Raw genomic sequence first — 23919 nt, 5'->3', positions numbered from 1 at the left:
GAATGTACTGTAAGCCTGCAGGAGCCTGCGTGTGGGCTTATGTGTGTGTGTGTGTGTACAGTCACTGAGGCACCTGTGACAGGCTACCTGGAAGTAGGGAACAGCACTGGGTGCTCAGTGCACTGCAAACCCTGTGTGGTTGCTAGGGCCTCACTCAGGAATGGGTTGCTAAAAGAGACCCTCATGGGCACTGAGCATCAGAAAAAGAGCTAGGCAGGGTGACTACCCCTGCCCATGACTTCAGAAGAGACGGGGTGATATTGAGATGCTGGCAGGAGGAGCGAGGAGGGAAAAGAGCTCAGTCTACACAAGTCCTCTTCCTATCCAGGATGGCTTCAGGATTGACTACCTGTCCTGTATTGATGATCTGTATGGAGAAGGCTGATGTATGGGGAGAGGGAGGCTGGATCTTGGGCCCAGCCCCCATTCTGCTATGCCCCACCCATGCTGATGGCTTGGCCCTGCCAATCAATACATTGATAGCCCTGGGAGCTTAATGGACAGGCTGGGGGTGGGGAAAGGACCTTTGCAGCCACTTTCTACCCAGGCTGCAGTGTATGTGGGGAGCATGATGGGAGAGGCCATACGCTTGGGTTGTTAGGAGGATGGGGCATCAAAGGGGCTGAGAGGGGACACCTTAGTGTCCTTTTGATGAAGCAGTACCAGTTGGAGAAAGCTAATGCTTCAGCACTGAATACGTTCAGATCTTGGTTCTGCTGTGTCCTGTACACCTCGGCAAGTCCCCTGTCCTCTCCGTGCCTCCCTCTGTCGCTGGGAATACAGGGGTGGGAGAGTTTACACTTGCTCAAGTTCGGTGAGTTGTGAGCTGATGATGGTCCCTGGTGGTGCTTAGTGTATGCCTGGGGATTCAGAGCCTGGAGTCCAGGCTGCCCTTGGGGAAGCATTTGGAGGGCTATCTTTTGGAGCGGAGAAGGAAGCTGACTTCACTTTTGAAGGCCTGAAGTCTTGGCTTTGAACCCAGAATTTGGAAGAGCTCTAAAGGCCCTGGCTTCTTGCTGCTTCCTGAGGGTGTTCTTCTTGGGGCCAGGGAGACCCTTCACTCCTGGGAAGGATGCCTGGAGATGGGCATGGATGGCATGAAGCCTCAAGAATCTGAGGATTGCCCGGCAGTGATGGCGCATACCTTTAATCCCACCATTTGGGAGGCAGAGGTGGGCAGATCTTTGTGAGTTTGAGGCCAGCCTAGTCTACAAAGTGAGTTCCAGGACAGCCAGGGCTACACAGAGAAAACCTGTTTTGAAAATACTTAAAAAAAAAAAAAGATTCTGAGGGTAGCTGCTGGGGCAGATCAATGGGGACTCCATTTTTCTCTTGCACAGGGGAATTAAAATTTCTAGCTCCTTCATGAACGGTATTCCCCCTGTCCCCCAGACATGTCTGCTCTGGCTCCTGTCCCAGGGTGCAGCTGTATCCTTTTCCTTGCATGATACATGTTCAGATCTTCTACCCCATGTACAAAAATTGAGATGCTGAGTCAGTAAACCTGAGAGCCTAGATGGCCACTAATACCTCACAGGTGGGTAGCAGATGCAGCATGGATATGATAGACAAAGAATGGTGTGAAATTCTATCATACTACATAACAGCACTGAACTAGAAGCATCATTGTTTGTGTCTGGAATTTTCCATTTGATATTTTTGGTTTTTCCTTGAAACCAAGGATGGGGGGACACCAGTGGAGGTGGTGAGAACAAGGGGAAACGGTAGTAGGTGTGGCTGGCTTGCACTGTAGATGCTGGGGAAATTGAGTCCTCTCTTCACGAATCCTGTGACTTAGGACAAATGATGTGACCTCCCCCAAGCCTCCATATCCCTAACTTTACCATTGGGATGATAACCATTCCTGCTTATGACATCACTCTGGTGAGGGTGTCGGATAAGTCACCCACAGCAGGTCTTTAAAAAACATGGCTGCTGAGCTGGAGAGCTGGCTCAGTGAGTAAAACGCTTTCTGTGCGAGTTTGAGGACCTGAGTTCGAATCCCCAGAACACAGGTAAAGTTGGGCGTGGCAGTTCACACCTATAATCTCAAATCTCCTATGGCAAGACGGAAGGAGACGACCTCAGGAGGACCTCCAACGCTCATGGGCCAGTTGGCCTGGTGTACACAGCAGAAAACAATAGCAGAGAGAGATCCTGTCAGCCGGGCGGTGGTGGTGCACACCTTTAATCCCAGCACTCGGGAGGCAGAGGCAGGCAGATGTCTGTGAGTTTGAGGCCAGGCTGGACCAACAGCCTCCAAAACAATACAGAGAAACCCTGTCTAGTAAAACAAAAACAAAAACAAAAACAAAAAAAAAAAAGAAAAAAAAAGAAAGAGATCCTGTCTCAAATGAGGTAGGAGACAAGGACTGACATGTCCTCTTCCACACATGCACCTCAGCATATACCACCCCTCCAAAAGAATACATGCACATACACAAGCGCACACACAAAGAGTGGAATCCCCATGACTGTTTATGAAGCAAGACTTAAAGAAAGAATGTAGTGGCTGTTACAGTTGCTAATGTAAGTTTTCCCAAGGTAAATGCTACAAATAATTCCCATGTTGCAGACAAGAGAACTGAGGGTAAAGAGCTCAAGTGAGTCAGCTATTGTGGTTGAAGCAGGTGGCTTCCGGGTCGAATGGCACTCCTTATTTTTCTGGTGTCAGGGTCTCCTGTGGATGACCTGGATCTCGATGGAGATCTTCAGGAGATGGTAATGCGGTCTGAGAAGAATGGGGATGCTCCCAAACATGCGTCTCTGTGTCAGGGGCCTTCAAGGAAGCACAGGTGCATGGTGTGTGGCAGGTGTCCCTGAAGGGCAGGACACCTTGGTTGGTCTCTGGAAGCTGGCAGAACTTCCTTTTGTATTGATCAGATTATCACCAGGATGAGGGCTGTAGGCTCAGAGCACAGAAGGGGCTGGGTATTTATTGTGCTTGGGAAGTTGGGGCCTGGCAGGTTTCTGAGAAGGAAGGAGAGGGCACCCTTCCCTGAACTGAGAGCATTCTAGATGAAGACAGGATGTAAGTCGAGCTCTGTCTACTGTTGGCGTTCCCAGACCAAGGCTTTGGGAGAGCCCAGGATCTATCGGGATGAGGTTTGAGCCTGTAGGGCCCTTGTTGCTCATGTGCAGCGCCTGGACTGGGGAGCAAATATTTGGGAAAGTGGAAGGGCCAGGTTGGAAGTACTTGGCGTGTGAGGCCGCATGGACAATGTCAGTCAGCCTGTTTTGGTCAGGGATCACCTGTGAGCATGGCACTGAGGGGGATGGAGCCTCATGTGTTAGGTATTCTCGCTTTCTGTGTGTGTTTTGTGGCTTTTTGCTCATCTCGAGTTTTTCAACTCCTCTGGTCATTGTGCCCATGGAGACTTGTCAATCAGGCAGAGCACTCTTGGGCACTATAGCCAAGAGAGCTGCCACTCACTCAGCTACAGAGCAGGGGCAGTGAGCCTCCCAAGGCAAGTTTGCGTTGCATGGCTCTGGCAGCAGAGCTCAGAATTTCGTGTATCCATACACAACCCTCAAGGTCCAACTTGAAAAATGGGTTCTCCCTAGCTCCCTGATGATAGTCCATAGCTCTGGAGCTGATAGAGCTAGAACAGGGCCATGTCCAGGGGCTTCTTAGCAAGATGTCTGGAGCAAAGCAATGTGCAGCCCACATACCATGGCATCCCTTACCTCCCTCTGCTGGGCACTTGAGTTATCTGGATGGGAAGGGTAGGGCTTGCTGCTGGACTCTTAAGTGTTCCTTATAACTGGCAAGTCATTTGGCAAGCCCTGCTGATTGCTTCCTGGGGACAAGCTGGTACCCAGGGATGAACCTAGTTATCCAAACTCTGGGGACAATGGCATGCCCAGATCCTGCCTTGAGAGGTAGTGTTGAGGGACCTCTAAAGCAGGCTCCTAGTGTCAGGTGGAAGTGGCTGGTGCCCTGAGCCCACCATAGGTTTTGATAGAGCTCTAGGGTATCTAACCTTTCCAGGAGAGAGGCCCAGTTTCCGGCAGAGGCTGCCTACTACTTCCCTAGGGATTGACCTGGTCAGAGGATGCTAGGCAAGATGGATTGTGCCCCCCATCCTGGAGCATGGCCACCCAATAGACCTTGCTGACCCTGGGTCACTCTGCTGCTTCTGTCCAGCGGGCCAGGAAGAAAATCATTAATAGAAGGGTAGCTTCTGGGGTAGAGAAGCACCCTTGGGATCCAGGGGTGAGGAGACTAGCTGACCTCTAGTCGATATGGTCTCCTGTGAGAGGAGGGGCATTGGAGGACAGGGATACTGTGCCTACTTTCGGGGGAGGGGACAAGACTAAGCTGACTCCAGGAATCATTCCAGAAAGGTCAATGGCCCCGAGCGTGGGGTCTTCCTGAAAAATGTCCTCCAGGTGTGGGCCTCCCTGGGCATCAGGGTTGGAGGAGAGGCAGTGCCTAGTACTGTGGGTTGGCCGTCGTGGCTGGGAGGCGCATAGTGGTTACAGAATGGACGTTTGTGAACCTCAGTTTCTGCTTAGACTTGGAGTCTTGTTAAAAGTTCTGGCATTTGCTGAGATGCGGAAGTAACTGCCTTTTGTATTTAGTCTTCATAGCAACCCCCAAGGTGGGTACTGTCTTCATCATTTCATTGTGAAGTCGCACAGAGTCTCATAGTTAAGGCTGATCCTATGCTTGGGCTGCCAGGGTCCAGAGGACTCTAGCAACAATTGGGTGAGCAATACTTTTCTGGAAATGAGGTCTTGTGTGCTAGCATTGTGCCAGTCTTGGGGGGGTCCACAGAACAAACCCCTAATTCTAACCATTACCCCAGCACATCTTGCAGGCAGAGCAAATTGTTATAATTCTAACCCATGCTTCAGGACTTGCTCTGATTTTTAAGATGGGATGGGCCATGCATCTAACCAGGAGGTATTGTTGAATATAACTTAATTCTTAATGGCATGGCAGGATTTCACCTGCTCATTCATTCATTCATTCATTCACTCATTCACTTACTCGTTGAGCAAGTGCTCGGGTGTCTGTCCTAGGGCTGCAGGGCTAGTAGCACGGAAGAGAGAGAACCCTGGCGTTCACAGTGCCGGCGGTGCCATCAGAGCGGATGGACAGAAGCTAGTAGGTCAATGGAATGTTGAGTCACATGTGCTAGAGAGAATCTCATAGCACAGTGGAGGCGTGGAGAGTGGCAGGGGTAGCGCCATCCGAGGAGGCCCATTTGAGGTGACATCTGGGCAGAGGCCTGAGAGAACTGAGCGCAGGGGGAAAGCCTGAGAGTGGGAGCTTGTGCAGAGGGCCCGAGGCCAATGCGTGCTAAGTATGAGGAAGGTTCCAAAGACGTTAAAGGAAAGGTGGCTGGCACGGCAGTGACGGAGGAGGAGGGGAGGGAAGCAGCAGGGGAGGCCAGCTGCGTCTGGAAGCCTCAGTAAGGACCCCTGCGTGTAAGGAAGCCCGGGGAGTGGACAGGGAGGATCCACAGGAGGGCTTTGTTGGGTGGAGGATGGGTTATTAGCAGGGAGAAATGCACTAGGCTGAGGAGGAGATGGGTGCATACTGTTCGGGTGAGGGGCTGTATTGTTGAAGAGGGATGGGTGCAACCTAAGAAGGCTTCCTGGTGGGTGTGGCTGATGGCAAGAGGTCCACAGAGTTACCATGGGGGATATACATTGGAAGATGCTACAAAGTGAGGGCCTGAGGTGAGGGCCAGTACCGTGGAGTGAGTGGGAGGGGTCCCGTGGAGATCCAGGGGAGGCGACATGTTGGACTCTGACCCAGTGTCCAGTACTTGAGGTTGCTATTCTTTCCCTTCCCTGCCATGCGTCCCTCTGACTTCTCCCCGAAGCTCTGTGGATGTTAGTTCTCTTCCTAGTGTCTCAGGCACTCCTCTCAGTTCCAGATGCCATTGGGATAGGGCCTCCATACTAAAAGGGGACCGGAGGCCCAGTAACCTGCATGCCGGGGTCACAGGAGACACCATGTGCCAGTGGGTACCCCCTCAGCTTTATTATTTCCCAGCTGCCTCAGTTGTCTTGTCTGAGAAATGGGACCTGCCTAGAGGTGGCGTGGAGGAGAGACATGGCGGGTTCACTGTTTTTCCTCCCCACGTGTAGGTGTTGGCAGCCGAGGAGAACGTGGATTTCCGTATCCATGTGGAGAACCAGACGCGGGCTCGCGATGATGTGAGTCGGAAGCAGTTGCGCTTGTACCAGCTCTACAGCAGGACCAGTGGAAAGCACATTCAAGTCTTGGGCCGTAGGATCAGTGCCCGTGGCGAGGACGGGGACAAGTATGGTATGTGCCAGGCCCTTGCACACACTCTCCCCAGCCTTGGAGAGTCCCCATCAATTCCTGGTTCTGTATTGTGCTGGGCGCATGGTCTTGGACCTAGTGCTAGCCCTCCTGGGCCTCAGTTTCTCAGTCATTAGTGAGTCCTTCAGAAGTTCACTGATGTGAATAAAATGTGTCCCCTTACATGGTGGCTTGGTGGGGAGTGCCCAATGGTCTATGGCTGCTCCCTGTACCACAGCTCTCTCCCACCCAGGTTCAGCTACTTGGAGGGGTGGAAGCGTGTGGTCATGCTCTCTGGGTGCTCTAGTGGCCATGGGAGCCATCTGCATGAATGCTTATGGGAGTGTACGTCTGTGTGTGTGCAAATGTGAGTGTGTGTATGCAAATGTACGTGTGTGTGTTTAAGCTTGACCTTGTACACCTACAAGACATGGGTACTCGCAACAACTTGATCCTGGAGCAGTTCTAGAGGGGTGGTGCTGAGAGACACTTATAGCCTTCCTCTGCTGCAGAAGTCAGAAGAGGGACACTGATTTTTTTTTTCTCTTCCTAAGCCTCCAGTCTATGAAAGCCCTGGGCAGTGAACAGAGCAGACAAAACTCCATCTCCTCAGCACTTTGGAGAGGATTCAGCCAAGACAGATGCTGGGCAAACACTAAACATGCAGATATTTTATTTAAAATCACTAGGCAGGGTCAGGAGACAATGGTGCATGCCTTTAATCCCAACACTTAGGAGGCAGAGGCAGGTGGCTCTTCAAGTTCGAGGCCAGCCTGGTCTACAGAGTGAGTTCCAGCACAGCCAGGGCTATACAGAGAAACCCTGTTTTGGGGTGGAGGAAGAAACAAAACAAAACAAAAACAAAAACACCCCAAACAGCCTCTTTAAAATCGCCAGACAGGAAAGACCCGGGACTGCCGGGAGGCCTCCTGGTCCTGGCCCATCTCTGGGATGCACCTATCCCCAGCCTTCTGCCTCCTTGGGCTCAGGCTCTAGAGGTAGTGGCTGGGGGCAGGGTCCCGCATGTGTGCGGAGCTTGCCAGCTTCGCCTTTCTGGGATGGTGCCCTATCGGCCCCTGCCCGTTGCCATCAGGACATGACAACAAGACGAATAATTTCTTGGACCTTTTATCTTGGACACCATTTATTTTCCCACCGCCCCAGGGTAGGACTGACCTCGTGGTAGGGCCCTGAGTGAAGCAGCTGCACCACACTGGGGGCTGGGCCAGGCCGGGCAGCACACGCTAGGTCCTGGGCCCCAGAACCTCCGGGCCAGCTGCCTCCTCTGCTTCCTGCACAGTTATTCTTTATGCCTCTTCTCCCTTTCTCCCTTCCTGTTTCATGCCCCTCTCCCTCTTTGTTTTGGTCCATTTCTGTCCCTCCCTCCTCACGGTCTCTGTCCTTCCTTGTTCTGACCACAGCCTCCCTTCTCGCAGGTTTCAGGCCTTCTAGCTAACCTTATGGGGGGCACCCTCAGATGCTGGGCCATGCCTGGCAGACCCAGGTGGTAGTTTTCCCTGGGATCCTTTGCCCAGTGCTGCCAGGGAAGGGGCAGCTGGCTGGCCAGGCGGGAGGAGGTGCCCTCCTGGGGTGTCCCTGGAGCTCACTCTGGCCCCTCCAGGCTGGAGAGTACAAGTGGGGGGGGGAGGGAGAGGTCAGACTCTGGTTGAGCCATCTGTCCACACCCTGGGAAAAGAGGCAGAGGCTGGGGAGGGAGAGGAGCCCAAAGTGGCCCATAGACTCCGCAGAGGCTGCTGACCTTCTGACATTCTGGGCCTCAACTGGGCCACTCTGTGACCTCCACCCAGCACTTTGCTTCCTCTGTCCCTGGTTCTTATCTGCGCAGTGCCATTAACAGCGCGTGCTCTGAGGGAGAGGTCTAGTCAAGATGTCCTCACTGATTCGTGGGTCAGGGTGTGGTTTGAGCCGCTGCCACTCTGACTAGCGCCCAGGTGGTGTTGATGGAAGCCTGCTTTCATTCTAGAACTGGCCTGGCTTGCTGCTCTTGTTGGTTTCATCCCCTCTCTCAAGGAACATGTTTACATCACCTTTTAACGCCCCCTGCCCCCCAACACCCAGGGCAGCATGGGGCCTGTGGGCTGTGGCTGCTCTATTTGAATGTCCCATTAGAAAGGCAGATGAGGCTGGGAGACCCCATCTGTGAGCCCTGGGAGAGGAAGTGAGACAATGGAGCCCACTGAGGCTTCCAATCTAGATGATCAATACAAATATTATTGGGAGGGTGATTTATGTGACCACGAAGGGCAGGAGGATGGGCTGCCTCTCTGCATCAGGAGCTGCCTTGCTGGGGGAGGGGCAGTGGGATGCAGGGCACGTCACAACCTGCTATGTCTTCTCAGGGCTGGGTCCAGACACCAGAGTCTTGTGATACCCACTAGGATTCATGGCCTTGTGTCATCTACTGAACCAGAAGTATAGCAGATGTCAAACGAGCCCCTGGAATTCTCAGCTTTGGGTCTGTCGTTCCTAGTCCTGGCCTCTGTGCTGGGTGCAGGACCCCTGACCTGTGGACCCTCTGGTCTTGCTGCTTCTTTATCCTGGTACTTTCTGGAAGGTAGTTGGAGTGAAGAGCAAGGTTCTTTTGCTGTGGCTGCATGGTCCCTGTTCTTATAGCCCCTGAGTCTGACCCCATGGTCCATTTCCTATCCACCAGCCTAAAATGCCACCCTATTGCTTCATAGCTTTGTGTCCCTTAGAACCCAAGTCCTTAGGTCAGCCAGAAGCCTGGGATGGTTCTGCTCATGAGACATCCTCATGCCCCCACAATCTCTGGCTGTGTCATCTTGTGTACTGTGCTATACCAGGCATGGTGCCTTGGTCAGGCCAAGCATATTTCATTTAAAGGCCTGTGATGCTCTCTACCCATGCATCCCTGAGATCTGCCCCCTCACTTCTCAGCCCTCTCATAGGGGTCCCCATCTCTGTTCTTCTACCAGTATACTTTTCTCTTACGGTCTGGCATCCTGTTATGTACTTCCCCGCTCTGTCTCCTAGGAGATGCTGGGCTTCTGGGGCTGTGCCATGCCTCATCCCCAGGACTCAGAGGCAGCTGCAGAGAGGTGATCAGGATTGCATGAGTTCAGGGACACCTCCAGTATAAACCTAAGACTGGGGACAAGGTACTCACCCCAGGATATCAGGGCAAAAACTTCTTCCACGCTTAGGAAGCACCTGGCCCAGTATTTGAGCAAGCCTTCCTTCCTCCTGGCTGTTTTTGCCTTGAGAATACAAAAATGGACAGGCCTGACTTTCCCCACAAGCCTTCTTATCTAGCATGGGTTCTTTGCATCTCTGCTTAAGCCTCCAATGCTTTGGCCTTGCCTCTGTCCCCAGGGAGCAGTGGCCACCCATGCCTTGTGGATCCCATGTTGAAAGGGCTGTGTTAGCACTACAGCCAGGATCCAATATAGTTTCTGATCAATCATATTGATTTTTTTCTTCCCCTCTACTTTCTGGTGAGTCTATGTGGCCTGCAAACCTCCTCACGGATGTGTAGAGAGGAGGAACCCTGAGCAGCTGAGCATGCGTGTGTAACAGCAACAGGGTCGTGTCTCCACCCCTCTGCTTCTTTTCACCTAGCCCACCTTCAGAGGAACGGGAGAGCTGACTGGGGACGTCTTGGTACTTTTGGTGACAAGGACATTTTTTCACGTGAGGATGTTGTCTGGAGAGGCCAGAATGTGTCAGCTGATCCCTCGTGCACTCTGCATATGGCTCTCCTCAGCCTCTTCCCAGTGTGTGTGTGTGTGTGTGTGTGTGTGTGTGTGTGTGTGTGTGTGTGGTGTGTGGTTAGGCATGAATAGGTCCTGGGGGATTTTCTTGGGTACAGGGAGATCTAACCCATCTTGACTTAGTTCTCAGGACTGTCTCTCACTGAAGCAGTCGCCCCAAGTGGGTCTGACTCCATTGCCTCTGTATTCCCCTACCATTTCCTACCCTTCAAAACCAGAGTCTAAAAGTGTAGCCCTGAGTTACTTTTGGGAGACCTTCTTGCCATTTGAGGTCCACACTGTTTGCCCAACCTCCGCCCATGCAGCTCAGGTTCAACCCCTGTCTGTCACAGTGAGCTCTGGAGTTGCAGTCTGTCTTCGTGTTTGCATGGGCAAGTGACTCAGCTGCTTTGCTGGCCTCAAGGCCTCAGGCTCTGCATGTGTAAACTGCCATCATGGTTCCTGCCTCACAGGGCTGTGAGCCAGTGAAACATTCCATGTTCAGACTCCCAACCCACACGTGGGATGCACATTACAGGTATGGACTGTTGGTATCAGTGTCTCTTGCTTTTGAGTTCAGGCAGGTCTTGAACTTGTGACCTTCCTGCCTAAGCCTCCCAGTCTGGTGCTATGTTTATTCTCTAGGCATATCAGAGAAGCAGAGGGAAAAAGGCAACGGGAAGCTTCACAGAAGGAACTTTCTTCAGCCGTTTGCCCCGCCTTCTTGGAGGGTTTTGGGGAGTCCTTTTCCTTTTCTGTGTATGGCCTGAGTCTGGCCCTGAGTGCTTCGGTGGGCTTCCCCATCTCCCCGTGTTGACTTCAGTGTCTTCTTCAAGGTGACCTGGGGACTCCTCCCCTTTCAGCATCATCTGGAAGTGAAGCTGGGAAAGGGATGAGTCACCCCTGTATTCTGTCCCAGGAAAGCGAGGCCAGAGAGAGGAGCCCAACTGCCCCAGCCAGGTCTCATTCACCTGGTCAGGGCTGAGTGGGGAAAGTGAAAAGTGGAGTGGGTATGTTAAGACCTGGACTTCGGGGCCGGGCTGCCTGGGTCTGATTTTGCCCCATCGTACAAGCTTCTGGAACCCAGTTTCTAGGCCTGGGAGATGGACAGTGACAGCAGTGCTGGTGTCGTGCGATGGTTGCAAGGGTGCTACAAAAAAGCAGGGAGAGTAAGGACAGTTGTCCTGTCTTCATGGGGCTTACCAGCTGGTAAGAGAGGACACAGAAAGGAAAAAGTGACAAACTGTGTTAACTTGCTACTACTGGAGCAGAATATCTGGGGTGGTCAGGTTAAAAAGAAGTAAGGTTTCTTTTGCCTCATGTTTGGAGACTCAGTCCAAGATTTGGCTAGTCCCTTGCTCCTCGACCTGTAGCAATCCTGAATGTTATGGCTTGAGTGTATGGAGGCGGAGGCTTACCTCACGGTGACTAGGAAGCAGAAAAAGAGACAGCAGAAAGAGGCAAGAAGGGGCATGTTACCTAATGTTCTTGCCTGGACATCTGAAAGGGCCTAGTAATATAAGCAGGCAACTAAGCCTCCCACACATGGGTCTTGGGGGAACATTTAAGATCGAAACCATATCAATAAACAGTTTTAGAGTGCTGGAATAATGGGCTGGAGAGATGGCTCACTAGTTAAGAGCACTGGCCGCTCTTCCAGAGGACCTGGGTTCAGTCCCCAGCACGCACATGGCAGCTCACAACTGTCTGTTGTTCTAGTTCCAGGGGATCTAACACTCTCACATAGACACAACAATGCACAGAAAAAATAAAAAGGAATAGAGTGTTCATTGTGGCATGGGAATTGGCATGTGCTGGGCTAGGGAAGGTGGTGTTAATACCAGACAGGACAGTCAGGGAAGGTGTCTGTCTTAGTAACTGTTCTACTTGGCGAAGAGACACCACGACCAAGGCAACTCTTGTAAAATAAAGCGTTTAACTGGAGGCTGACTTATAGTTTCAGAGGTTTAGTCCATGATCAGCATGGCAGGCACGGTGCTGGAGAAGTAGTTGAGAGCTATATCCTGATCTGAAGGTGGGCATGGGAGGATGGGAGAGAGAATCAGTGAGACAGAGAGAGAGAGAGATTGGCCCTGGCATGGGCTTTTGAAACCTCAAATTGACACGCTTCCTCCAACAAGGCCACACCTACTCTAACCAGGCCACACCTCCCAATCCTTCTAATCCTTTCAGACAGTGCCACTCCCTGAAGACTAATAAGACTATGGGAGGTGGGGGCATTCCTACTCAAACCACAGCATCTCTAAGGAGATGATGTTTGGCCACCTGGGGGACGAGATTCAGCCGTGGGAAGGTTTAGCCAAAGCAACCTCCAGGGAGAAGGACAGCAAGCACAAAGGGCGTGCAGCAGGAACGAGGTGTGTCAGAGAGATATAAGCAAGGGAGCCCGAGTGCTTGGGAGACCAGGTAAGAGGAACAGCAGAGGCAAATGATATGGGTCCCAGTGAAGAGCTAGGATTTTTCTCTAAGTTGCTTGGGAATCCTGGGAAGTTTTTCCACAGGGAAGAGACATAATTGTGTGTGTGTATGTGTGTATGTAGACAGAGGTCAGTGTCATACATGTCTTCCTGCAATCACTGTCTTTAATTTTGAGAAGCATTTCCTTCTTTTTTTTTTAGACAGGGTTTCTATGTGTAGCCCTACTCTTTAGAACCAGGCTGACCTTGAACTCAGAGATCCACCTGCCTCTGCCTCCCGAGTGCTGGAATTAAAAGCGTGCGCCACCACTGCCCTTCGAGAAACAGACTCTTACTGAACCTGGAGATCACAGATTAGCTAGACGGTCTGGCTGCTGAGCTTTGTGAATCTTCTCTGGGGTTGCAGACGTTCACCACCATGCTCAGCTCTTACATGGGTTGTTGGGGAATCCAGACTCAGGTCCTCAAGCTGCATGGCAGGTTCCTTACCGACAAGTGGCATCTCGGCCTCATCAGGGTTTTAAAAGGATGCTTCCAGCTGATGTGTGGAGGGAAGACTGGCGAGGGCCAGAGTGGCAGAGGGAAGTGGCTGGAGGTGGGGTGGTGGCGGCAAGATGGTGTCATCCCCCAGGCCAGTTGCAGGCCCTGCCAGTGGAACTGAGCCAAGATGAGGCTTCTGCTCCCGACAGCTGCATCCTCTGAGCTTGGCTCGCAAAGCGGGTGGAGGGAGAGGAGGACCAGGAAGGCTCTGCAGCAAATCTAGCTTGGGTGGAGTCTCTGTTCCTCTTTCTTTCCTGCTGCTGGTGCTGCTGGTCTATCACTCCCCAAAGACTTTACATAATTCTGGCCTGGCTCCCTCCTCATTATGTCATTCTCTGAGTGGAGTCTAGGTCACTCTACTGCATGCTGTGGTCAGGGTTGGTAGGAAGAACAGACTGCTAGTGACTACACTCACAAACCCTTCCCTGGGCTGGATGGGGGTGGCCTGGCCTGTGGAGGGTGGAGTTGAACTGCAGCCCTAGCTTCTCTGCCCCAGGCCCTTTGGATGTCCACACCCACCTTGGGGATGTCATGGGATGGGGGACATGGCCAGGGTCCCTGCTGCTCAGAGGCGGGGCAATGTTAGGAGCAGCTTTCAGAGCCAGCGAGCCCTGCAGTTAGTCCTCCTGCTGGGCCATTGCTGGGTACCTCACGTGTTTACCCTGGGAAATGAGGACATGTAAGGGTACTCTCTGGGAATGTGGGGGAGCTTTAATTGTATCCTATGGAAGCCAGTCTTGTCCATAGAGGACATATTTGGGGGCAGGGCTGAGGGTGGTGTCCTGGGCCCTTCCCCCACTGCTTCTTCCGTTAGTGACAGTATCCCTACTCCCAGTAGAGTCTTCTCTCCTCCTAGGCTTGACTCCAAGGTTCCAGAAAGAAACAGAACGGGACTGAACTCCACTCCACATGCTTGTACCATGGAGGAAACTGAGTTTCAGAGAGGGGTGTGGTGATATCCTCAGGGTTCAAGTCATACAGTGTGGGATGGCAGCAGACCTGTGGGCATTCTCAGATGCCCTATCTGGTGTGGGGTGCCTGCCCCGAGAAGGTTGAGTAGGCTCAGAGCAGGGGCAGGGCCTCGGGAAGCAGGTTCCCTTCCTCTCTCATTTGAACACGTGGGCTTGGGCCCTCGGTACACTTTTCTTCCAGGAAAGGTTCAACTTTGTAGCTTTTAGGAAACTTAAGATGAAGGTTACTGAGTTTCCCCTCTGGAACTTTAGAATGGGGCGCATTCATGCTACAGGCCCTCCAGGCCCTGTTGAGCGGTCATGACAACCCCTCCCAGTTCACTGGTGAAGACCCTGTGGCCAAGGCCACACAGAAGTCAAGTGGAGCCTGGGGGTCAAGTCCATGTTTATGCACACCAGATTCTTGCCTTTTCTATATACGTGCAGCCCCATTGAAGCTTCTAGAACATTCTCACTATGGGAGGCGTGAGATCTGCCAGGAGAGGGTAGAGCAGTCTGGGAGCTATGTGACTTGCCCTCTGGGAGCAGAGTGAGCGGAGCAAAGGAGGAAGGGTTTGAATGAGGGCAAGCAGGGCACATCAAGGCCTTGTTCATGTTCCTAACTCGGTGTTTACTGGGGGGTGGGGGCAGAAAGAAGAATGTGCCCCACCTTGCTCCCAGAGTTACCAAATTCTTGTTAGGTCTTTAAATTTTATGTAAATTCTTTTTTTAAGGTGGGAATCATATTTTAATTAGAAGTGGTGTCAAAGGAGGGCTAGATTAATTATAGAAATCCCAAGTTCCAGGTGGTTTCAATTTTCACAGCAGGGCACCAGGGCCTCTATTTGTAAATGCTTTTTATTAAAATCATACCTAGTGTATTTTAGGGGCACCGAGGTCCACTCCTTGTGACTCCATTGATACTGTACTCAGGAATTTGGGACTACGATTATGGAGAAGCAAGTCCCTTGTCACCGAACTGAAACTTTTGTAGCTGAGGGAGGGGCAGGTGCTGGAAACAAAGGGTCACAGCCAAAGAAAACAGCCATGGGGGAGGGGAGTGGCACTGGGGGATGGGTCAGGGGGTTCAAGAACAGAGAGGAGGGAGACCCCACCCCGTCATGCTGAATGCTACAGCAGGGAGCGTGGACTGGTTAGAAGGTAGGCCACTGATGCCTTTGTCTGCCAGAGGCATAGGGGAGCAGGGTGGCTACCTCCATCCTGATGCCCAGGCAAGGATGGGCTCCAGTCCTGGGGGTGGGGAGAATCGGGTCCTCATCAGACCTCTGTGCTCCTGAAAGTTAGTTACCCATCTCTGATGGCCTGGGGGGAGGGAGATTCTGAAAATAGACTCTTTCCCAGGGGCGTGGCACCTTCACCTTCATGTCTTCCTGTGTCAAGTGGCCAGGTCAAAGGTGCCAAAACTACATTAGTAGGGAGGCCAGATGTTTGCCCTTGGGGAAAAGGACATCTGACCTAACTTTTGAAGGAAACAGCATGAGGTCCCAAAGGCTGTGTGTGTGTGTGTGTGTGTGTGTGTGTGTGTGTGTGTGTGTGTGTGTGTCTGTGTGTGTAATTGAAGGGCTGGGAGGTGTATGAGAGAGAAGGGTTACAGACAGAACTCCTCTTGGACTGGATCGTGGAGGAAGTGGGTGCAGTTTCCCTCTCTCATCCCCAAGTCAGGGTGTTCTCATGGGACCTAACTGAATCCTCCTCCATGTTTGACTTTGGGGAAGTGAGGGAAAAGGGGTAAGGTCAGGGAGCATGTTGCTGGGTCTTTATACATACCATTGCCTCTGGTTAAAAAGCTTGTCTTATTCTCCTTCTGCCTTTCGAAGCCCAGCTCCTAGTGGAGACAGATACCTTCGGGAGTCAAGTCCGGATCAAGGGCAAGGAGACAGAGTTCTACCTGTGTATGAACCGAAAAGGCAAGCTCGTGGGGAAGGTGAGTGATGAAATCCTGGGTACTTGGGGTCCATTCAGCCGGCTTTGGAGAACTAGCAAAGCATACTAGGGTCCTGTTAGCCTTACCTGGAACCCAGCTCTGATGTATATATGGATGGGAGATCAGCACCTGCTGGCATTTCTTCCTGGCATCGTGGTTTTTGTTTTAAGTGGCTGCAGCAGTCAGGCTGAGGTATTTATGGCTGCCGCTTGGTGCCACAGAGCCCTGGACTCTGCTGGGAGGGATGGGGAGCTCTGGTTTGTTCTCTAGGGAGGAGCCCACGGGGCAGCCAGCTCATATGCTCCTGGTATCCGGGAGGAGGGAACCTGCAACCCGTGGATTGTGAATGTAGGGATCACCTAACACTCCTCAGGGGTTGGCAGCAGCAGCAACATACCCCAGGGGCAGTCACTCCTCAGATCCTCAGAGCTGGGGCCTGTGGTTCTATCAATTCAGGAAGATTTTGTTTCTTTGGAACAGGCAGGAGAGTGGCAAGGGTCGAATCAGTGTGTGTGTGTGTGTGTGTGTGTGTGTGTGTGTGTGTGTGTGTGTGGTGCATGTATGCATATGTGTGTGTGTGTGTGTGTGTGGTGCATGTATGCATATGTGTGTGTGTGTGTGCGTGTGTGTGGTGCGTGTATGCATATGTGTGTGTGTGTGCGTGTGTGTGCATACTCACTTGCTGGACTTGCATGCTCCCTGAGGCTGCCCTTTATCTCTCCCCCTTACAGTCTTGTGTGCTTATTTGTGAAGGTCACCGGCTTATTTCTCCTAAAGGTTCAAGAGGGAGCTGTCACCCACAGTAGCTCTATAGTGACATCACCTCTCTGTTCTCTGCTGTCTTCAGGGACTCTCCCTGCTTCTATACTGTTCTGAGGGTGAAGTCTGTCTGGATAGGTGGCATGGAAAATGGGCCTCTGCTTAGGAACAAGGTCCTGGGGACATTGGTTCCATTGTACCTTGCTGGCATAAGGGGAGAATGATCAGTCTTTCTTGAAGCAATATTCGGTTTCTTGAGCCTTTAGCTTTTCTTTCTGCCTTCTTATCCCTGGGGAAAGAATCAAGGAACTGACACATGAATAATAACGATTTCCTATTCTCTCCCAGGAATTGGGCAAAAATTCTTGCAGATAATTTTGGCAGGTTGGCACCACCGCCATTCCCATTTTACAGGTGGGAAAGCCGAGGGCTGGCCACAACCCTGGGCACTTGTCCCAGGTCCTGTACTAGCAGTGGGCGGGATTCAAAGCCGGGTTTGGAAGGGAAAGATTCCAGTCACACACCCATACCAACTCAAAGCTGCAAAATAATAGTAATCCGAAGAGCGTTGGGATGCCGAGGAGTGGTTTCAATTAGTGATTCACTTTCCGCCGCCGTCACAGGCTGGCCGGCGAGGGGGTCCCTCAGCCGCTGGGGCGGCGGGCAGGGGCGGGTGCCGGGTCCCCTGGCCCATCCCGTCGTCCCGTCTTGGCCAGCAGTTTCCTGCAGCGGAGGCCCAGCCCCGCGTCAGGCGCTTTGTTCCGCTGCCCGCCTGGGCCTCCTCCCAGACCAACCTGCTTTGGGTTTGAGCCTCGGTTTTCCCCTTTGCTCCCCTCTGTGCCCAGTGCCTGCGCTGCCTGGTGCCGCCTCCCTGCCTGCGCTCTTCCCGGCATCCTGGCCCCCAGGAGTGCCATCATGGGGTCAGGAGAACGACAGGTCCCCTCAGGCTGCATCCCTGCCGTCTCCCGCCGGCTGGCCAGCCGCTGAGTCACCGCTTCCACAGGAGCCGGCTCCGATTTCCTGCCCCCTTGCCCTCTCTCCGGTCATTAATATTGGTTCATCTGGCTCAAGACACAGTAGCAGCGAAGCAGGCCGGGTCTCCACCTCTATACCCTCCTTCTGGCCCAACTGCCTCCACCACCCTTCTGGACCCAGAGGCTTGGTGGTCCCCCATCCACCTGTGCTGGGTGGGGTGGGAATCGCACTTTTGGTAGGCTGTCATGGCACCCTCCCTGCTCACTCAGGCTGGGTCCTGGGGGAGAGTCCCCTCTTTAATGGCTGGGTGTGCCTCCTCCTTACAGTCCCAGCGCTTTCCAGATATTGCTGCCCCAACCTTCATTGCCTTGCTTGGGAAGCTTCGGGCCCCAGCTGAACTTCCCCTCCTCTCCTGGACCAGTTTAGGGCTCAGCTGGGCCTCTCCACATTCCTGGAAACCTATGCCCCAGGCTCTCTGAACTGCTCACACCCATTCCCTGGATGTGGATTTAGGGCTCATGCCCTTATCCTGTTTTCTCCCTGGACCTTCAAGGGTCTCTAGACTTCGCTAGCCTCTGGTTAGCTCATTGTCCTCCCCCAGCTGGCTGTGTATACCCCCTTCCACCCCCCCCCATTCTCCTCCAGACTGGAAGCTTGTACAACAGAGAAATGGGGATATTGGCTCTTGCTTACTGAGATGATTCAATCTCCCGCAAGAATGATGACTACCAGGTCAGGGAGCCTGGTGTCCTGGCCCACTAGGTGTGCTGGCCCACTGAACCTTGTCTGTAATGGGGGCTCATACAGGCATTTAAACAGGTTCTGCCTGAGTGTTAGTCTCTTCTGCCATCCCCTTTCAAAGACAGGTTTATTTTACTTTATGTTTTGAGACCTGGTCTCCTCCCTCAAGGGCTGTTCGGGAACTCTGGAATTCCTATGTAACTAGGATAACCATGATCTTCTGATCCTCCTGCCTCTACCTCCTGAGTGCAGAGATTAGAGGCATGCGTATCTACCCCTGATTCATGGGGAGATGAGAATGCACCCTGAGTTCTGAGCATGTCAGGAAGGCACTATATGGACTGAGCTACACCCCCGGTCTGAAGTCAGGTCTTATCATCACTACCATAGCCATTGGACCTCTGGCCTCTGCTACACGGGAGTGCCTTAGCAGGATGCGTTCCTCTCTTCTGTGTTATAGGTACCAGCCTTGCACAGCTCTGGCCAGAGCAGGGGTCATGCGTTGCACCCTGAAAACAGCTACTTCAGATACACGAGCCATTGGCTGGAGTCTTTCCCTCTGTCTTTGAGCCCTACATGCTCTGGTAGCCTGCTCCTGGCCACCTCTCTGAACCTATCCACTTGGCCAGAAGGTAGCATAGTCCAGAAAGAATTGCTGAGCCTCTCCGGTCATGCACTAATCATAATTTCCTTATCTGCCCTCCCCCCCACAACCCCGTCCTTTTGGGAGTAACAGAGCCTCAGAGTCTTTCAGGGCAGGGGATTAAAGCCACTTTGGTTGTAAGTCACTGAAAAACTCAATGTTTTCAGCAGGAGAGAATTTCCCCCCAGTAGATCTAAAACCTCTAGGTGTTAGATGAGGTGTGATTTCGTGATGTCATCAGGATTCGGGTCACATAGAAGGGCTGTGACTCTCACTGGAAGTAAGGGGGTGAGAGTGGGGTTGGAGGCTCTGAGGTGCTAGGTTACTCTTTAAAAGCGGGTGTCCTCACTTGCCTTAGTGGGCAGGGTCGGAAGTTCTGAGGTGCAGCCCAAGCTTTGACTTAAAAAATTTTTTTTCTAAAATGTCTATGTAGATGACATGGTCATAGAAGGGGCCAGAAAGAGAGGCAATGGTCAAACTCAGGTGCAGTTGGCTGTTAACCTCTTGGCCTTTTTGGCTGAGTCCATGGTGGAGCATCTGTGCTCATCACTGGCTTCTACTAGTTCCCAAGAGCCTGTCTGTGTCCTGTGGTGTTGGGACTAGTCCACAGCCCAGCTTTCCAGCCCTCTGACCATAGTAAACACAGAAGTGTACTGAGTCTACATACCTGATCTGTGCTAGACTATTGTACACCAAACATTTCACTTTGTGCCCACATTTTACTATGTGACCATGGTGGCTCCATCGGAGTTGATGAATTTTGGTGGCCATCACTCACTCACTTCTTCTCTTCTCCCCATGGACTTCTCCAGAACTGGACATCAAGTGTGCTAGGGGCCATTTTCAAGTGCCATGGCCTTGGGCAAGCCCCTTTGCCTCTTTTAGCTGTTTCCTTTCTCTAGGCAGTCAATGTCAATGACTCAAGAGGGTGAAATGACATAATGGATGTGGGAATGTCTTGCCTGTGGTCAGCAATCAATAAATACTGAGCGAATGAGGAGGGAGACCAAGTGGGCCAGTAGACCTCTCAAGCCCTCAGCTTGCCCTGTCTCCTTGAGTAGAGAGTCCTTCTGGAAGCACATCTGAGAGACACTGTAAGGGATTCAGAAAGTAGACTCTCTTTTCTTTCAGGCTCTTTCATCCACTCACTCCATCCAGGCTCTCGTTTATTTGACTACAAGCCCCATCTTGGGCTAAGGCCTGTACTCAGCTCCTATAGTAAGTCAGAAGCAATCCCAATCCCAGGGAGCTCTTGGATTGGATAGGTAGGGAGAGGTGGGTAGCCAGGGACTTCCAACGACAGGGTGTGTGAACTAGTAGAATTCTAAGTTCAGATGCTCAGTACATGTCTAATTTGCTTCAAAGCTGGACTCTGGGCTGATTCCAATATCCCGGGGCATAGAGGGGCTCTTGGGAATCAGTGGTGGAGCCTGTGATGAGCACAGAGTCTCCACTATAGACTTGGCAAGAAAGGCTAAGAGGCCAACAGTAGGCTGCACCCGAGTTAGACCATTGTCTCTAGGCATTGCCTAAAGACTAAAGCTGCACTCAAGGGGTGGCTTCCCAGAGGAGGCAATTACAGTGCTGAGCTTTGAAGGACAGAAACAGGACGGTGTTGTCTAGCTTTTGACTTTAGTGAAGAGCATGGAAAGAGTTGGACAAGGAGCTTCTAGACCTTTCAGTGAGAGACCTAGAGTCAAGCGATCACTGGCCTCAACCTGCCTTACACAAGTTTTTCTGCCTTCCTCTATAGTAGTCTTACTACTCTCTATACCCAGGCTGTCCTCTGGTATCATGTGTGTCTTGAACCTGCTTTCTGTCTGTTCTGAAGCCGGCTTGAAAGAATGTTTCCCAGAGAGTGTCTTTAGCCAGGCTTTCTGCAGAGTTCAGCACTTTGTCTGCAGAGACGAGGCTTGCCCTCCTCTCAAAGGTGAATGTCCCTGGAACCTCCGGCCAGTTTTCCACTTCAAACAAAAGGCTGGAACCCGCACCTCAGTCTCCACACACAGCCAGACCGCTGGGCTTCCAACTTGGCTGGGCAGTCGTCCGGAACGAGGAGTGGGCCCGGCCTAAATTTGGAGATGTTAGCTGGAAGCGTGTGCTGCTAAGTCAGCCCGTCCAACTTCGTGTTTCCCACTCTCTCCCATCGAGCAGTTATTGCTCCAGGAGGAGAGCTTCAAGGTCTTCTCACCGTCTTTTGTTCAGGGCAGTCCCAGCAGAGCCACCTGCCCTTCAGAAACAACCAGGAGAGTCCTCCTGTGTGTCAGACTCATTTATTTGCAAATGTCGTTCCTCATTGCAGAAGTCATTGTACTTTTTTGCCTGGTGAGGAATCTGAGTTTTGGAGGTCACAGGATGTGCTAGGGTTCATTTGGCTTTTGGCTCCAAACTCAGTACTCTTTGCCCTGCGTATCTAGTCTCTCAAGACTTAGACATCTGTTCAGGAACCTGAGACCCCAGGGCCCCCTTATGCAGCCTGTGGAGTTTGGCCATGCAACGCCTTATTTTTGGATGGTTCCTAGCTTGCTTCATACCAAGCAGTAGAGTGTGCCACATCCCACATCGAGGGCAGTTTGTGTTGAACTGTGTCGCAGTTCTGCCAGGACCCATTTCTCTTACAAATGATAGATTGAAACATCAGCTGAGTTAAAGGAAATGAGACATTGTTGGCCCACATGGCGGTGAGGTAATGTGACCTGCAGATGCAGCTGCGTCCAGAGCCCGAATGTAGAGACCGGGGCTTCGGAGTTTCTTCATTCTCCTGCTTGGCCTTGCTCCCCCAGGGTTGGCATCGCTGCCCAGCCGGATTCCCTTTCATGTTGGTAAAATGGCTGCCCTCACTTCAGCCTTACAAATTCTTCAAGTTTAAACCCATTTTCTTGTTTGTTTGTTTTATTTGGGGCACTGGTGGTTGAACCCACGTAGTAGGATGATTGGAGGGCTTGGATCACATGTCTGGGCGGGGCTACTATTTGATTGGCTAGATCCAGGTCTGTTGCTGAAGTAGGGATGATGTGGAGCCTACCTCTACGAGGCAGGAGAGTTAAGGATGGAGTGGACTTCTGCAAAGCCTGGGTGGAGGACTGAGGGAGATGTGGGACCTATAACAAAGGACTATTTGCATTTAAAGAAGCAGAGATTAGGCCCTGCCTGCTGTTCTGTCCCACTCCACCCCATTACCCACTCCAGAGCTTCTCGGGTCTCCAATTTCTTTTCCCTTTATTTTGTGAAATCTAGTTATAAGCAGAGCTTTCTTGGTATCTGATCACCCACCCATGCCCACAAGGCTTGTGTGCTCATGCCTGTCTCCAGCCCCCTCCTCTGACAGCCGCTGGTTGGGAGTTGAGGGAAGCTTCTCTAGACCTGGGGGACCTGGGTGCGATGGGCCCCGGGACCCATACCATCACTGTGGTTGTCTGCTGTAGCACCCTTACGAGGCATCATTGACTTTCCTTTCTTTGACACTCCTTCTTTTTCTCCTGCAGCCTGATGGTACTAGCAAGGAGTGTGTGTTCATTGAGAAGGTTCTGGAAAACAACTACACGGCCCTGATGTCAGCCAAGTACTCAGGCTGGTACGTGGGCTTCACCAAGAAGGGGAGGCCTCGCAAGGGTCCCAAGACCCGGGAGAACCAGCAAGATGTGCACTTCATGAAGCGTTATCCCAAGGGACAGGCCGAGCTACAGAAGCCCTTCAAGTACACCACGGTCACCAAGCGTTCCCGGCGGATCCGCCCCACTCACCCCGGCTAGGTCCGGCCACACTCACCCCTAGAGAACTACATCAGAGGAATATTTTTTCATGAAAAAAATAAGGAAGAATCTCTATTTTTGTACATTGTGTTTAAAAGAAGACAAAAACTGAACCTAAAGTCTTGGGGGTGGGGGAGGGGTGGTAGGATTCTACCATTGACCAGAACCCCATGACAAAGGACTCCAGAAAGGGGACTGCTGTCAACCCACAGGTGCTTGCCTCTCTCTAGGGGATGACAATTCAAAACTCATCCCCGGAGGAGGACTTGAATGAGAAAACTGACGCTGCGAGAAACCAAAGTCCTTTCCCCAAAGGTTCTGAAAGCAAAAAGCAAAACAACAATAACAAAAAAACCAGAAAAAGAAGTAGTGCCCCTCCCCCACCCCAGCCCTCCCTCGCTCCATCCCTCCCTTCTTCCCACTCCCGGTGCCCTAGACTCCAACAAGAATCGCTCTCTGGTTTGCAGTCATTTATTTATTGTCCACTGCAAGCTGTCCCGTGACACCGCGCAGGGAAGGCGCCCCCTGAGAATTCTCCGCGCCTCGACCTTCCGACGACAGACGCCTCGTCCAATCATGGTGGCCTGCCTTGTCCGCAGTTCTGGAGGATGCTGCTATGGACCTTCCGTGACTCACGTGACCTAGTACACCAATGATAAGGGAATATTTTAAAACCAGCTATATTATATATATTATATATATAAGCTATTTATTTCACCTCTCTGTATATTGCAGTTTCATGAACCAAGTATTACTGCCTCAACAATTAAAAACAACCTACAAATTATTTAAAAAAAAAACTGGTGAGGAGTGTGGTGGCTGGGGGCAGGGGCGAGGCTCTGCAGGGTAGTCCCTTTGTACTGCCTTCCTATTGGTCTCCGTGCTGAGGGCTCGGCAAGGAGCATTCATTCACCACCATGGCTGTGTCCCGGAGGCACTATTCTAGGCACTGACCGGGCAACCTCAGAGCAGATGGCAATCTGTTTCAGATTCAGAGAAGTCAGTTCTCCAGTGTCTTTGATGCTTGTTCATAGGCGTTTGCATAGCTTCAGTTCTAGTCTCGGCCCTGGGGATTGACCCCCGACCCACAGGGAACTTCCCTGTGAGTAATTCATTGATGTGTTTACCTGCTCACCATTGATTTCCCACTTTTGCTAAGTGT

The 23919-nt window shown here is 52.0% G+C and overlaps 1 protein-coding gene across 1 annotated transcript in view; it reads left to right on the top strand.

Moving 5' to 3' along the window:
- Positions 1–23474, top strand: part of Fgf18 (fibroblast growth factor 18) — a 31058-nt gene extending 7584 nt beyond the window's left edge. Inside the window, exons 3-5 of the mRNA XM_005071959.4 lie at positions 6106–6286; positions 15781–15887; positions 22491–23474. Coding sequence (XP_005072016.2) covers positions 6106–6286; positions 15781–15887; positions 22491–22757 — 555 coding nt within the window. The 3' untranslated portion in view covers positions 22758–23474. The remainder of the gene's footprint in view (positions 1–6105; positions 6287–15780; positions 15888–22490) is intronic.
- Positions 23475–23919: the final 445 nt, after the last annotated feature.

The sequence above is a fragment of the Mesocricetus auratus genome, unplaced genomic scaffold, assembly GCF_017639785.1.
Source record: "Mesocricetus auratus isolate SY011 unplaced genomic scaffold, BCM_Maur_2.0 Super-Scaffold_100007, whole genome shotgun sequence".
Classification (NCBI taxonomy): Eukaryota; Metazoa; Chordata; class Mammalia; order Rodentia; family Cricetidae; genus Mesocricetus; species Mesocricetus auratus.
Note: the sequence above shows the minus strand (reverse complement) of the source record. Positions and strands in the feature narration are given on the sequence as shown.